Source organism: Miscanthus floridulus, chromosome 1 (genome assembly GCF_019320115.1).
Source record: "Miscanthus floridulus cultivar M001 chromosome 1, ASM1932011v1, whole genome shotgun sequence".
NCBI lineage: Eukaryota > Viridiplantae > Streptophyta > Magnoliopsida > Poales > Poaceae > Miscanthus > Miscanthus floridulus.
Window position 1 is genome coordinate 140,967,134 of NC_089580.1, and position 14,473 is coordinate 140,981,606.

The 14,473-nt window shown below is 49.1% G+C and overlaps 2 protein-coding genes across 2 annotated transcripts; one reads left to right on the plus strand and one right to left on the minus strand.

The window, feature by feature from the left end:
• Positions 1 to 7,595: 7,595 nt before the first annotated feature.
• On the plus strand, positions 7,596 to 9,687 carry LOC136495710 (COBRA-like protein 5). Its single transcript, XM_066491570.1, has 3 exons — positions 7,596 to 7,818; positions 7,974 to 8,957; positions 9,051 to 9,687. Exons 1-3 carry the CDS (start codon positions 7,752 to 7,754, stop codon positions 9,338 to 9,340), a joined length of 1,341 nt encoding a protein of 446 aa, XP_066347667.1. The 5' UTR covers positions 7,596 to 7,751; the 3' UTR covers positions 9,341 to 9,687.
• Positions 9,688 to 9,976: 289 nt separating this feature from the next.
• LOC136495716 (COBRA-like protein 2) lies at positions 9,977 to 13,593 on the minus strand. Its single transcript, XM_066491574.1, has 6 exons — positions 13,559 to 13,593; positions 11,852 to 11,957; positions 11,026 to 11,455; positions 10,716 to 10,869; positions 10,348 to 10,625; positions 9,977 to 10,260 (listed from the first exon to the last, which is right to left on the minus strand). The coding sequence occupies exons 1-6, from the start codon at positions 13,561 to 13,563 to the stop codon at positions 9,977 to 9,979; spliced, it is 1,257 nt and encodes a 418-aa protein (XP_066347671.1). The 5' UTR covers positions 13,564 to 13,593.
• Between the last annotated feature and the right edge of the window lie 880 nt (positions 13,594 to 14,473).

Consider the following 14,473-nt stretch of genomic DNA (forward strand, 5'->3'; position numbering starts at 1 on the left):
GCAGTCAAGCCTCTAGACCAGCAATTGGTGGCTATGGTTCCGGCGTCGAGCACCATCGGGCCGCCTTTGACCACTCATGAGCCCAACTGGAGAGTACCTTTCATCAAGTACCTAACAGATGGTAGCGATTATACTGATCAGACAGAAAACGAGCGCCTGATGCGTCGCAGTAAGCAGTATCTGCTCATCGATGGCAAGTTATGGCACAAAAACGCAAAGGAGGAAATCTTGATGAAGTGTATAACCCAGGAGGAAGGCGAACATCTCCTAGATCAAATCCACTCTGGCTCCTGTGGCAACCACGCGGCCTCAAGAACACTGGTCGGTAAGGCTTTCCGAGCAGGGATCTATTGGCCGTCAGCAGTAGCCGACGTAGAGAAGCTAGTCCGCCACTGTGAGGGTTGTCAGTTCTTCACCAAGAGAATCCATGTACCAGCACATGAGATCCAGACAATGCCAACCTCTTGGCCCTTCGCATGCTGGGGACTGGATATGATCGGGCCTTTCAGACCGGCTCCTAGGAAATTTACATGCGTCTTCGTGCTGATCGACAAATTTTCTAAGTGGATAGAGTACATGCCTTTGGTACGGGCATCCTCAGAGAAGGCTATCATGTTCCTCGACCAGGTCATCCACCGTTTCGGCGTACCCAACAGCATCATCACCGATCTGGGAACTCAGTTCACCGGGAATGCCTTTTGGGACTTCTACGATGAAAGGAGCATAGTAGTAAAATACGTCTCGGTGGCTCACCCTAGAGCTAATGGACAAGTCGAGAGGGCAAATGGCATGATCCTGGACGCATTAAAGAAGAGGATGTACAGAGAAAATGACAAAGCTCCCGGACGATGGCTCAAAGAGTTACCAGCCGTGGTCTGGGGCCTCAGAACTCAGCCCAGTCAAAACACCGGCGTCTCACCATACTTTATGGTTTACGGCGCTGAGGCAGTCCTCCCACCAGATATAGCTTTCAGATCAGCACGGGTAGAGAACTTCGATGAAGGCAAGGTCAATGAAGTACGGGAGCTAGAAGTGAACAGCGCAGAAGAGAAAAGGCTCGATTCTTGTGTATGTACGGCCAAGTACCTTACTGTTTTGCGCAGGTATTACAACAAGAACGTTAAAGAGCGTTTCTTCGTGGTCGGGGACCTGGTCCTGAAGTGGAAGACGAACCAGGCTGGCATCCATAAACTCGCAACCCCATGGGAGGGACCCTTCATGATCAAGGAAGTCACGCGACCAACGTCTTACAGGTTAGCTCACCTGGACGGTACGGACGTGCCAAACTCGTGGCACATCGACAAGCTTAGACGTTTCTATGCTTAACTACTGAGATATGTACTCCTCTTGTACTTTAGATTTACTTCAATAAAGCAATTATGATTCCTCCGACCACTCTACTGTGTCACTTCGAATTTTATGGTTATTCTAACTTAGCCAGTAAAAGCCGACCACCACTTCTTCTACGGTTTTCGGAGCAGGCCCTGTCTCCGGTTCCTCCCAACACGTGCATGGGATCCACTCTCTACGTTATGGGTGATCGGCAGGTCCCCCTTGATTTGACTTGTCCGCATGTACGTGTGCACAGGTCACTGTACCTCACACTCCGACCACATGCCAAGCTAGGGCCGCACAAACTTTTCAGGATGATGTGTCGAGCAAAATGGTACAACTAAACAGAACGTTAACATGTTCTCACTTAGTTACACCAACATAAAGTTTCAAGCTTAAATACGTTTCATACAAAACAAACAAGCTTATAATGATATACAGGTATGTTATTACAAGCTTGCCTGAAGAGGCTCAAGTTTACAATAACACAACTATGTCCTCCTTCTATAGCTCTAAGCCTATTACATTGGCTGGTCGGGGCACATGGCACTTACTGCTCGCCGATTACGACATCCTACTCGAGTCTTGGGGACTCTTGTGCTAGTCGAGCTGAAGGGGATGGCCCCGCTGATGCCTGGCTGGTCGAGACCACAGGCTTCGTTGGTTGGTTTGCAACTGATGGCATTTCCAGCTGACTTGTCAATGGCGTACCCTGTACAGGTGCTGTCCCACCTCCACACAGGTTAATGTCGCCAATTATCTTTGACGACAAGTCCAGCTGGGCCGTCCGAAGCTCCTCCGCCTTGTCTGGGTCTACCTCCTTCGGGTACCTAGCCTCCAGGCGCTTGAGATCGATCAGGGGGTAGTGAGCACGTACCATGCTTAGTACATGGGCACCCGTGTACTCACCCGCCTCCTTCACGAATTCTTGAAACCATCCCCACGCTTGTCTACATCTTTCGACCAGTCCGAGCTGGGGCGTCTTTGGCTCTTCCTCTGTGAGCGCCGGGTCGATAAGGTCGAGGACGGGGACAATGCCAGTTGCCACTTCTTGGCACCGGTTCTTCCACGTGTCCCGCTCCTCGGTGGCCTCGAGGCATCGTGCTTTCCAGCCGTCACGCTCTTTGAGCACGGCCTCCAAATGCCTCTTGGCATTGACTTTAAAAACTGAACACCGTATGAGACGTCAAAATGTTATGGCACGACAAGACAAGGTAGGCAACAGAATGAGAAAGGTGGTCTGGAATACTTACTTTTCAGTTCCTCCTTCATTTTGGTGGTGTGGTCCTAGAGTTGAGACTAGCTGCGTGCCAGTTTCTCGTTGTCCTCCTTCAGACGACCACACTCTGCGGTCACGCAGCTATTCCCCTCTTGGAGGCGGGTTACTTCATCTTCTAAGCCTGCATTACAGCTGTCACTACCAACAACACAACAATACGTGTTACACACTTGCTGTGATAAAGTGACAACTTACTTATTCTTTCCCGCTCTTTGTTATTAAGCTGGCCGACTAGGTTATGGTTTTGTGCCTCTAGCTCTGCCCTCTTCTAGTCGACGGCTTCAAGTTGGCGGCGCAAGTGTTCCACCTCGGCCACCAGTTCTTTATTATTCGCCGTGATCCCTTCAATCTGGTCGAAGCACCTCTTTCGGTACTTCGCGGTCTTCATCAAGTCCTGCACATAAATAAGCTAAGTCAGACAGATCAACTACATAACAGGGTGCTCAAGGATCCATGACGAACCACTGTCGACGAAATATGGTCGGCAGTCTACCTAGGGGTATGCCCAAGGTAGTAGATTGTCGACAGACAGATGCGCAAGCCACAAACAAGACAGTGACGCAAGACAAACACGAGGTTTTATCCAGGTTCGGCCGCCAAGAAGGCATAATACCTACGTCATGCGTCTGATTTGTATTGTTGTATGTCAATGAGAGATGTTTTTTTAGAGGGATCCCCTGCCCGCCTTATATAGTCCAGGGGGCAGGGTTATAGATCTAGAAACCAATCCTAGTCAGTTACAATTGCCATATGTGGCCGGATAAGGATTCCTATTCTAACCGACCAGGATCCTGCTTGATCGCCAAATCCGCCTTGACTCCTTGTGCGGGACTCTGATCAGGTTGGCTAGGCCGCACGTCGTCTTTCGGGTGGACCAGACCCATCGATCCGGGCCAGCCCAAGCTTAGCCGTAAGGGTATAGGGGTCAATACCCCCACAGCTAGTCCCTGAGCACCATGTATTATGCTGAGACACGCCATTTTAACCTTCTCCGACGAGTAAGGCTTGAGTTCTCGACATTTCTGACCACCGCCATCGCCGGAGAAGTAAGTTGTCCGAAGAATGTATGGTGCTCTTAAGAAAAAAGAAAAAGATTTCCGTTCTGAGAAGTGTGCCCACTTGTATTTCTAGAAAGAAATGTAAGTGGTCTTGAAGCATAGCGTCCTTGAATCTTCAGAGGTGTAGGGGTCGAAAAAACCAACACATTCACCGCAAGGTGAAGTGTGCCCACTTAGTCCCCGAGCCTGGTAGTAGGTGACGTAGGCACATGGTGCCAGGGTCTAAAAATAATTCCTAGTTAAGTTGAGAACCCAATCGTCGTACAGGCGATACGAGATGCACCGGCAGGTGCATCGTACCGATGTAGTCCCCGAGCTTGCTAGAAGGCGAGGTATGAACCTTGTAGCAAGGTCTAAGTGAGAAAAAATATCCCAACTGTATGCGAGTTGCCAGTCACATGTAGTTGAGACGCAAAGTCCCTGAGCCGTGGTCGGAGAGTGGTCGAGGCAGTCCCCGAGCACAGGTCGAGGAGCGAGCGACGAAGTCCCTGAGCCGTGGTCGGAGAGTGATCGAGGCAGTCCCCGAGCACAGGTCGAGGAGCGAGCGACGAAGTCCCCGAGCCGTGGTCGGAGAGTGATCGAGGCAGTCCCCGAGCACAGGTTGAGGAGCGAGCGACGAAGTCCCCGAGCCGTGGTCGGAGAGTGATCGAGGCAGTCACCGAGCACAGGTCGAGGAGCGAGCGACGAGCGAGCGACGAAGTCCCTGAGCTGTGGTCGGAGAGTGATTGAGGCAGTCCCCGAGCATAGGTTGAGGAGCGAGCGACGAAGTCCCCGAGCCGTGGTCGGAGAGTGATCGAGGCAGTCCCCGAGCACAGGTCGAGGAGCGAGCGACGAAGTCCCCGAGCCGTGGTCGGAGAGTGATCGAGGCAGTCACCGAGCACAGGTCGAGGAGAGAGCGACGAAGTCCCTGAGCCGTGGTCGGAGAGTGATCGAGGCAGTCCCCGAGCGTAGGTCAAGAAGCGAGCGACGAAGTCCCCGAGCATAGCTCAAAATTACTGCAATATAAATACATAGAACGGTAGTACATGATGTACAAAATAATAAATTATGGAGAAAAATCATTGGCGAAGAAATAGCGTATGACGCTTAGTAGTCATTTGCAAATGAGCATGATGTGATAAAGCAGTTGGTGCTTTGTAAACATCAGTGTTAATGTGAAGTTTGTGTTTATACTTAATATAAACTGTCCGACCAGTTAGTATGTAGCTGAATCTTCAGCCCTAGCTAGCCTGTTAACCATAACGCGGGGCGCGGAGCCCGTGCACGTGTAGGAAGAACAAAGCGTCGCTAAGGAGCCGCTGCCGACCACCCATAACGCAGAGGGCAGACGCTCGTGCACGTGTAGGGAGGAGCCGGAGACAGGGCCATTTCTGGAGACATCGAGCGTCAACAGGACTGGTCGAGGATTTGTATTAAGTATAGCTGTATGTTATATTTAAGATTGTATACATGGACAAACGTTATTTGAAGAACAATCATGACGAGGACGTTTGTGGAGAAACATCGTAATGAAAATTGTATTAAATATAAATATTAGAAGTGTACTTATCTTTGGATAGAAATATGATCGGCAGTGATGAAGTTGTCCGGTCCTCGAGCTTTCCGACCTGTCGTCATGACGGTGGTCGCGGTTGTCGTAGCGCCGTTCTTCGCGGCGATCATCATTGCGACGTGGTCTGGTGGTCGAGGTGGTCGGAGCTCGGCAGAGCCGCTCGGAACGTGGTCGACGTGGTCCGTGGTCGATGTGGTCGGAGCTTGGCGGAGCCGCTCGAGACGTGGTCCGTGGTAGACGTGGTCGAAGCTCAGCGGAGCCGCTTGGGACGTGGTCGACGTGAGCTCGGTGGAGCCGCTCAGGACGTGGTCGAACGGGTGCGCAGAGTTGTAGTCGTAGTCGGACCGAGGGCCGGAGCCCTACGGACATGCGTAGCCGAGACGTAGCCTGACGAAGTCCATCGCGTGGGGAGATATACGCGTTGCATGCATGTTAGATGCATCTGTGCATGTACACATGTATACAAGCCTCAAGACTTAATTAGCTTGCATGCCGCCGTACGCGTGTATGCGGCTCACGCACATACATGCAGGCCTAATTAGCTTGCGTACGTAGCCATGTTGATCACGTAGTCCTTGTTTGCTTGTGGCTTTGTCGGTTCTGATCTTGACCAAGGTCCAGGGAGTTGGATCTAATGCCCCCGCCGTTACAACACGTGAGGCCGTGCTGCTGTACGACAGGAATCGTCGGCCGCCTGATCGTCTCATGCCGCTTGAGAGTCGACTTGGGTAGCTGTCGCGAGACGGCAAATTGCTGCCGCCGTGGTTGATCTTCAGATCCCATCTGATTCGTCATGGATCAGCGTGCACATAAATAAATCTGCCCCGTACCTTCTCGTCCCAAAATCTAGACTGTTGGCCACTCCACTAAAAATACTATTCAGATAATGTAGGCCACTGTTGTAAACGAAAACTCTTTACTGGTACGTACATGGCTCTTATGTGTGCACGAACTATATATTTCATTATGTGTGCCTTTATTCTTTTGTTAATATCTTACAGAAGTGTCGGTTGCGCTGCTGTTGGAAATGAACTGAGCTAACAACCTTTTTCTCTTGCTCGCCTATATATTAAATTTTGTCACGAGCGGTCAGTAAGTCGATCATTGGGAGAAATCCATCTGCTTACCTACTGGATCGCGCATCGCAGAGAGCTGAAAGCAGCAGTTCGCTCAACATTGAAATGTCGGGCTCTGTACGTTGGTTGGTTGCTCTCTGTTGACTTGAGAAAGGTTTGGACGACGGCCCAGCAAAAACGAACATATACATACATCAATACACTGCACAACCCTGTACGTTCGTGGATATATAAGATGGAATTATTCTACGTGTGCGTACATATATATACATACGGTACGGTGGATAGTCTCCAAACACGGAATGATTGAGAAACGTGAGAAAGGATGAACAAGCAGGAGATAGCTTATGCATGCAGCATCATCCTAGCTGTGCCTGCTGTGCGTGTGATCAAACGTCGCAACAAGCGCAACAGCATCTTCTCACCTCACTCATTTAAACATGCCGAGTGACGTGCTCGTCCGTCGCCATCACGGACACGGATCGTACCTCCACCACACCAAGATGGTAGTAAGAGATACCGTTGCATCGCATCGGCCGGGCCGGCCACTTCTCACCTCTCTCTCAGCATAGCTAGATCCTCCGCGTCGCTTTCCACCTTCCCTCCCTCCGTCACCAACCAGAGGTTGCTTCAGGGGCGGAGCAATGCGGGAGAAGGATCTGCGCCCGCCATGGGATGAGCAGGCATTATTCATTCAGAGAATCAGAGAGCACCAAGGTTTTTTTTATCGGCCGATATTCACCGAAATTTTCGAAATTTCCTTTCTATCCACAGGGTCCGATAAAATTTGACATCGGCCAAATTTTTCCCTTCTTTCCTGCTCTCACACAGACAACCCAAATTCAGCCGTGCGACGGTCCCACACTATAATGTTTTATTCTTGTTTTTATCGGTGAACAAGTGATGTTTAATAGCTTAGAAATAGTTTCAAGTCAAATTCTACGAAATTTTTTTAAAACAATTTAAATTTTTTTTTAATTTGGTCTGATATTTCCGATATATCTTGCTTATCCTGTTTATCCATGACCTTCGATAAATTTTTATTTCCGATAATGAAAACCTTGGAGAGCACACACCAGACCACCGGCGAATAGCTAGCTAGCGATCAGATTCAGAGGGAGGTGGAGCGGAGCCATCACCTCCGTCACGCACGCGATTTCTTTCTTTTCAAATCGAGTAGTAAGTAGTTCGAGTCCTCGTTACGCAACTCAACCAACCGGCGTCGGCCAGCTGATCGAGCCGCCCGGCCGGCCGCGCCTGGTGTGACGTGCCATCTCGATGGCCATCTTGCTCCTCCGCTCTTCTTGGCCGCTGCGGCAGCAGGGGCCTTTTATTCGCGCTGCCTCTAGCTTCTTCCTCCAGGGTCGGAGCTTGTGCTACCAGCTAGCAGCAGCCGTGGTGGTGTTACGCTCTTGCAGAGGCCGCCGGCCGGCTCGCTCATCAAGGATCGATCCATGGGGCTCCGCGATTCCTCCGTGCTGCTGGCTCTGGCCCTCTCGCTCGCCTACTGCTCCGTCGCAGGTTCGCCGTCGCTTCATTCATCTGAAGAAATCAAACCTTGTTTCGTTCTAATGTCGACCAATGGATGAGATGCTCATGTCTCTTGTCATCGTCTTCCTCGGTCCTCGATCGCCTCCATGGCGGCTTGTGTGCACCGACGTACGTACTACTTGCAGTGGTGGCCTACGATCCCCTGGACCCGAGGGGCAACATCACCATCAAGTGGGACGTGATCTCGTGGACGCCCGACGGGTACGTGGCGATGGTGACGATGAGCAACTACCAGATGTACCGGCACATCATGGCGCCCGGGTGGACGGTGGGGTGGTCGTGGGCCAAGAAGGAGGTGATCTGGTCCATCGTGGGCGCGCAGGCCACGGAGCAGGGCGACTGCTCCAAGTTCAAGGCCGGCATCCCGCACTGCTGCAAGCGGACCCCCGCCGTGGTGGACCTGCTCCCGGGCGTGCCCTTCAACCAGCAGATCGCCAACTGCTGCAAGGACGGCGTGGTGTCGGCGTACGGGCAGGACCAGGCGGGCTCCGTCTCCGCGTTCCAGGTCTCCGTCGGCCTCGCCGGCACCACCAACAAGACGGTGAAGCTGCCCAAGAACTTCACGCTCATGGGCCCCGGGCCAGGGTACACCTGCGGGCCGGCGACGATCGTGCCGTCCACCGTGTACTGGACGCCCGACCACCGGCGCCGGACGCAGGCGCTCATGACGTGGACCGTCACCTGCACCTACTCGCAGCAGCTGGCGTCCAAGTACCCGTCCTGCTGCGTCTCCTTCTCCTCCTTCTACAACGACACCATCGTGCCGTGCGCCCGGTGCGCGTGCGGCTGCGGCCACGGCGGCCACGCCCGGCCGGCCGGCGGGTGCATCGAGGGGGACTCCAAGCGCGCGCTGTCGCCCGGGGTGAACACGCCGCGGAAGGACGGGCAGGCGCTGCTGCAGTGCACGCCGCACATGTGCCCCATCCGGGTGCACTGGCACGTCAAGCTCAACTACAAGGACTACTGGCGCGCCAAGATCGCCATCACCAACTTCAACTACCGGATGAACTACACGCAGTGGACGCTGGTGGCGCAGCACCCCAATCTGGACAACGTCACCGAGGTCTTCAGCTTCCAGTACAAGCCGCTGCTACCATACGGCAGCATCAGTGAGTAGCAGACTGTTGGGCATGTTTCCTGATCATCATGCAAGTGCCAAACCCAGTTACCCAATGTGATTGATTATACATGCATCCATGCAGATGACACTGGCATGTTCTACGGGCTCAAGTTCTACAACGACCTGCTCATGGAGGCCGGCCCGTTCGGCAACGTGCAGTCGGAGGTGCTCATGCGCAAGGACGCCAGGACCTTCACCTTCAGCCAGGGCTGGGCCTTCCCGCGCAAGATCTACTTCAACGGCGACGAGTGCAAGATGCCGCCGCCGGACTCCTACCCCTACCTGCCCAACGCCGCGCCCGCCGTCGCCTCGCAGCTGATCGTGTCCGCCGCCGCCTCAGCGTTCCTACTGGCGCTGCTCCTGGTGGCATGACCATGATCCATGACCGACCAAGGGCAAGGCCTCCATTTCTTCCTTTGTTCTTGTTCCGCCTCTCTCGTCCCGTGGGCAGGGAGCAGAGTACAGTAGGCAGGGCATTTTGGTTGCCAAGACTTCAACACTTGGGTTTAGCTTCATTGCTTCATCAGAGGAAAACTGTCATGTATGTAATGTAACTTGGGAGTTGCAGGGCATTTTGGTTGCCAAGACTTCAGCACTCTGAAGGCTAGCAAAACAAACAAACAAAAAAAAAACAGACATATAGAGCACATGTTTTCTGTGTTTTCGTTCTGTACACATAATCCAGAAGAATGATATATGAATCAACATACTGAACATTAGCATGCTTTTCTGAACCAAACACGCACAAGATTTGTCTTGGGGGATACTGATAACTGATACGTCTGCATTAACCAATCTTCAGATCTACAATACACAAAATGCGAATGAATCTACAGCCAGCCTGCTGGATCACAGTTTCACATCCGAATCGGCACACCAGAATCATCCTTACCCACTAGATTACAAGAAATTCAGGATGCTTGATGTGTCAAGTGTCAACAGACCAATGTGACAATCACTAGTTTCAATAAACAGTTGCCTAAACATTAGCTAATCCATCGATAGCCACTACATACGAAGCCGTAAGAACAGCATCGCCATCCAAATCGCGATGGGCAGAACAAGGGATGATACAGGGGAAGAATTAGGTAGCCATGGGTACGCATCTGGTGGAGGCATGACGCAGCTGTCACCATTGAAGTATATCCGCCTTGGGAACGCCCAGCCTTTCTCGAATGTGAATGTCGACGGGTCCTTCCGGAACAGAAGCTCAGATTGCACATTTCCATCTGGCCCAGTCACCATGAGCAGGTCATTGTAGTACTTGATACCCCACAGCATTCCAGTATCATCTGCAGCAAAATATCAGTAATTAGCTAAAGCATTCTATATGAACATGGTCAGGAGTTCAGGACTCAGGAGGTGCAACAAATACTAACTTATTACTCCATAGGGGTTCAGAGGCTTATAGTTGAAGCTGAAAATAGTAGTAACTTTGTCGAAATTCGGATGCTGAACTACCAAGTTACACTGTGAGTAATTCATCCGGTAATTCCAGTTTGTAACCGTGATCTTTACCCTCCAGTATTCCCTGTAGGTGAGCTTAACATGCCAATGCACTCTTATCGGGCACATATGGGGCGTGCACTGAACTAGAGGAGCCATGCTGCTCTTGCCTGGTCCATTCACGACAGAAACCAAAAAAGGTGAATTACCCCTACAAACATAGTAAGTACATACAAACAAAGAAAACGTTAAGTGCAAAACATATGGTGTCTAAGAGACTCTGTGAAGGGGTGGTACTTACTCGACACAGCTTCCTGGTCTGGTATTCTGACAGTCACATGAACATTTTGGGCAGTTAACTATGGTTTCATTGTAAAATGATGAGAGTGAAACATAACAAGTTGGAGCCCGCTGAGCAACAAATTGGGAATATGTACATGTCACGTTCCATGTCACTGCAAAAAAATAAAAAAAAGGCGTTCACTATTCAATGACCTGAACATATGCTACCTAGCACACAATAGAGCTCTGACAAAAACCATAAGCCAGAGATTTTTTGTTACGACAAGATAAAGTTTTTCCACCTAAAGAAGAACGCTGGAATAACTTACCATGAGCTTGAGTGGTTCTCCTTCCGTCCTGAGAAATGAACTTCGTAGGAGGTTTCACCACATGAGCTGCTCCACAACTGTATCCTGGTCCTGGGCCCTTCAGAGTGAAGTTTAGTGGCGCTTTCACTGTGTAATTGGTAGAACCAGATCGGCCAACACTGATCTGAAATGATGCCACTGCACTGACTGGATCTTGAACCCATGAGTTAAGCACTCCTCCTTTGCAACAATTTGCAACCTGCATGTTGTAAGGATCCCTCTTGCAGCAGTGTGGTATATTGCCTTTGAACTGAGAGCAATCCCCTTGCTCTGTGGTCTGCCCACCAACCATGGTCCAAATGATCTCCTTCTTTGCCCACACCCATCCAAGGTTCCACCCGGGTGCTTGGATATGTCGGTATTTATGGTAATTGTATATGGAAACAACAGCCTGCGGAACAGATTTCACAGAACATCAGCAACACAAAACAGAGCTTGCATATATGCTCCCCACTTATAGTGTTACGCTTATACTAAGATGATGTGCAAAACATGGTTCCAAAAAAAAATTATGTGCAAAACACCAGTCATGTGGTCATGCCTGTCTTCAGCATGAAACTATAGCACTTTCAGGCATTTGGTAAGATTACAATTTAATATGATGCGAACAGTGAATGTCAGACAGAACTCAAATGCATGATCTTTATGTGGTAATTTTCCTTGGAATTCAGAAAGAACCAATTTCTGAGCCTGCCATCTCATCTTTCTCAAACAATTCGTCATTTAAGATGTAAGGTCTTGTTAGTATATATAAAACATGTCTTAGTAGTATTAACAGTGTACTTACAACATAGCCATCTGAAGTCCACTGCATGACGTCCCATTTGATTGTGATATTCCCAGTTGGATCAAGAGGATCATATGCTTCTGCAGAAACAATCAAGGAGAAAATCAGGCAAATTTTGGGCCTTCAGTATCAAGATATGATCTTTTTTCTCTCCCTTGAAGACCTCACAAAGTGACAGACCTAAGACCATGCGGTGTGATGTATTTTAATATCACAAACTAAGACACGACTGAGAGTAACATAGTTTGCTAGAATTGATATGTATTTCATGGGCATGCACTCATGCAGTAGCAGTACAAACATAAGAAATTACTCATTCATCCCTTGGCCATAGGCCATACATAAAAAATACTACAATTGAGGCTATTCAGCAATATATGTGCATCCAGTTGTAATACAATAATGGCAGGTAGACTGATTTGTACAGTAGAGATGGTAACCACTGACACAACAAGGATCAAAGTTTACTAGAACTTCCTAGGAAAACTAAAATAGGTCAATAAAAACACTATATTCAGGACTCCGGAGTCCAGAGTGGACATGTCAAAATGGGGAGCAAACTATGAACTAAAGCCATGGATGTCCGGATGATGACATAAGAACCACCTTTAACTTTTGCAGAGTTTATTTTACCACAATCACCTAAGTTATCTGACAATCAAGAACTCTTGAAAGATACGGAGTATGGGTCAGGACATCAGATCGATATTTTTTCCTGAACTTGCCAGTACTCTGAGCCTCTGAGGACATAAGAAATGGTCCCTCTTGACATCAAACTTGCTATCTGAAGTCATAGTGCTCAGGTCAGTATATGAAAGGACAAGGACATCATTGTTTGCACAACTGATTGCTGCTTCAGTGGCCAAAAGGGATGGAAGTTCTAGCATCTTTTCAATAGATGATGATACTGGTGGTCAGGCGGGATTCATGTTTGGATTGGCATAATGGGCATCATTGTTTGCACACCTGATTGCTGCTTCAGTGACCAAACATGCCCATTATTGTTAGGAGGGATCAACTTTTTTTCTTAAGGTACTTGCTCCTTGGGTCTCTTGTGCTCAAGTTTAATTCAAGAACTACTTTGTGTTGTTTATATTCCTAGACTTGAAATTGCTTGCTTGTCGCTCAAAGTTGCAAACCCCAATAGACCAGAAAGAAAGTAGGTCCCTTGCATTACTAATCAAAATTGCCTAGTCTTCGTTTTTACAGGTCACCGTCTATTCACCTCGTCCCTCTAGCCGGTTTCTTAAATCCTACAACAATACACTGACATCGTAGAGGTGGCAAAAAATGGCATGCTCAAACTTAGACATTGGAAATGTGCACCGCCTTGTTGAGGGAAACACGATCAAGAGCCCCAATAGCAGTTAGGGCAAGACTGTGGAGGTCAGTGGTGGGAAGAGAGGTCTTCTTGAGCTTGAGCACGTTCCCTTTTTTAACTTGTCTATGTAGGTCTATTGAGCTGTAGCGGGGCTTGAACAATATCTTAAGGGGGGTACCAATGAATTAGGGGGGCCACTAATGATGCATGAATCAAATTAGCAACTGATTGTTGTATGATTATTAAGAAAAATTAAGGTAACAGGGATAGCCATGGCTCAGGTTGGCCTGACCTATCCTCCACCCCAGATGTTGAGCAACTCTTAAGCTCATCGCAGAGTGCTTTGAGGTGGCTAGCCTTGTCGACAACAATGTGTAGAGAATCATGTCATTGCCAACGAGATAAGAGTTATGGCACAAGGGAGCAGTTGAGTCCATCAACCTATGGCCACCAACCTTGCGCGGTAGTATCTTGGATCGTAGCCCATGGATTATGGAGAAAAGTTGAGAAGTTTAAGGGCTTGTTTAGAAGAGCTTGGCTCTGGCTTTTTGCTATAGTAGCTAGGAAGACAAAGCCGAGAGTGAAAAGGGACTTTATGAATAGTGGCACTATAGTGATGTGGACAGTGATATGAAGAGAAACTAAATCTCCACTAGATGGGGCCTAAGGGTGCGTTTGGGAGCCTTACCACCCTTTGCTTTGCATGGCTAGACAAGAAACTCAACTTTTGGTAGCTTTGTTGATCTGCTCTCCCATTAAAAGGATATAGGAACCGGCTAGAGGGGGTGAATAGCTGATGACCACTAAAAATCAAAGACACTAAGGCAATTTTGATTAGGAACACAAATGACCATAATAATGCTACTTCAATTCTAGCTAAAGGTTTGCGGTCTACTATGACAAGAGAGATAAATTCAATTCTAGGAATGTAAACAACACAATATTAAGTGCAAAAAATAAATTGAGCTCAAGCATAAAGATGAAATGATATACCCTCGTGGTATCGGTGACTTACCGATCAGCGGTCACCCCTAGTCCATGTTGAGGCGAACTCTTGGTTCACCGCTCCTCTACCAATCTTCCAACACTGCAAGGTTGTCTCGGTGCCTTGAGCTCTTGATCTTGAGTAGGTTAGAAAAACAAGAAGCTACTTAGTACCTCTTTTCTACTAGAGGCGCTCTTTGCCTCCTCCAATAAGGATGAGCGCAATAGTTGAAAGGTCCTAATGGCAAGAGGGGGGGTGAATAGCCTAATAAAAAATTCTACAACAACACTTAACAAAATGGTTAGACAATTATGAG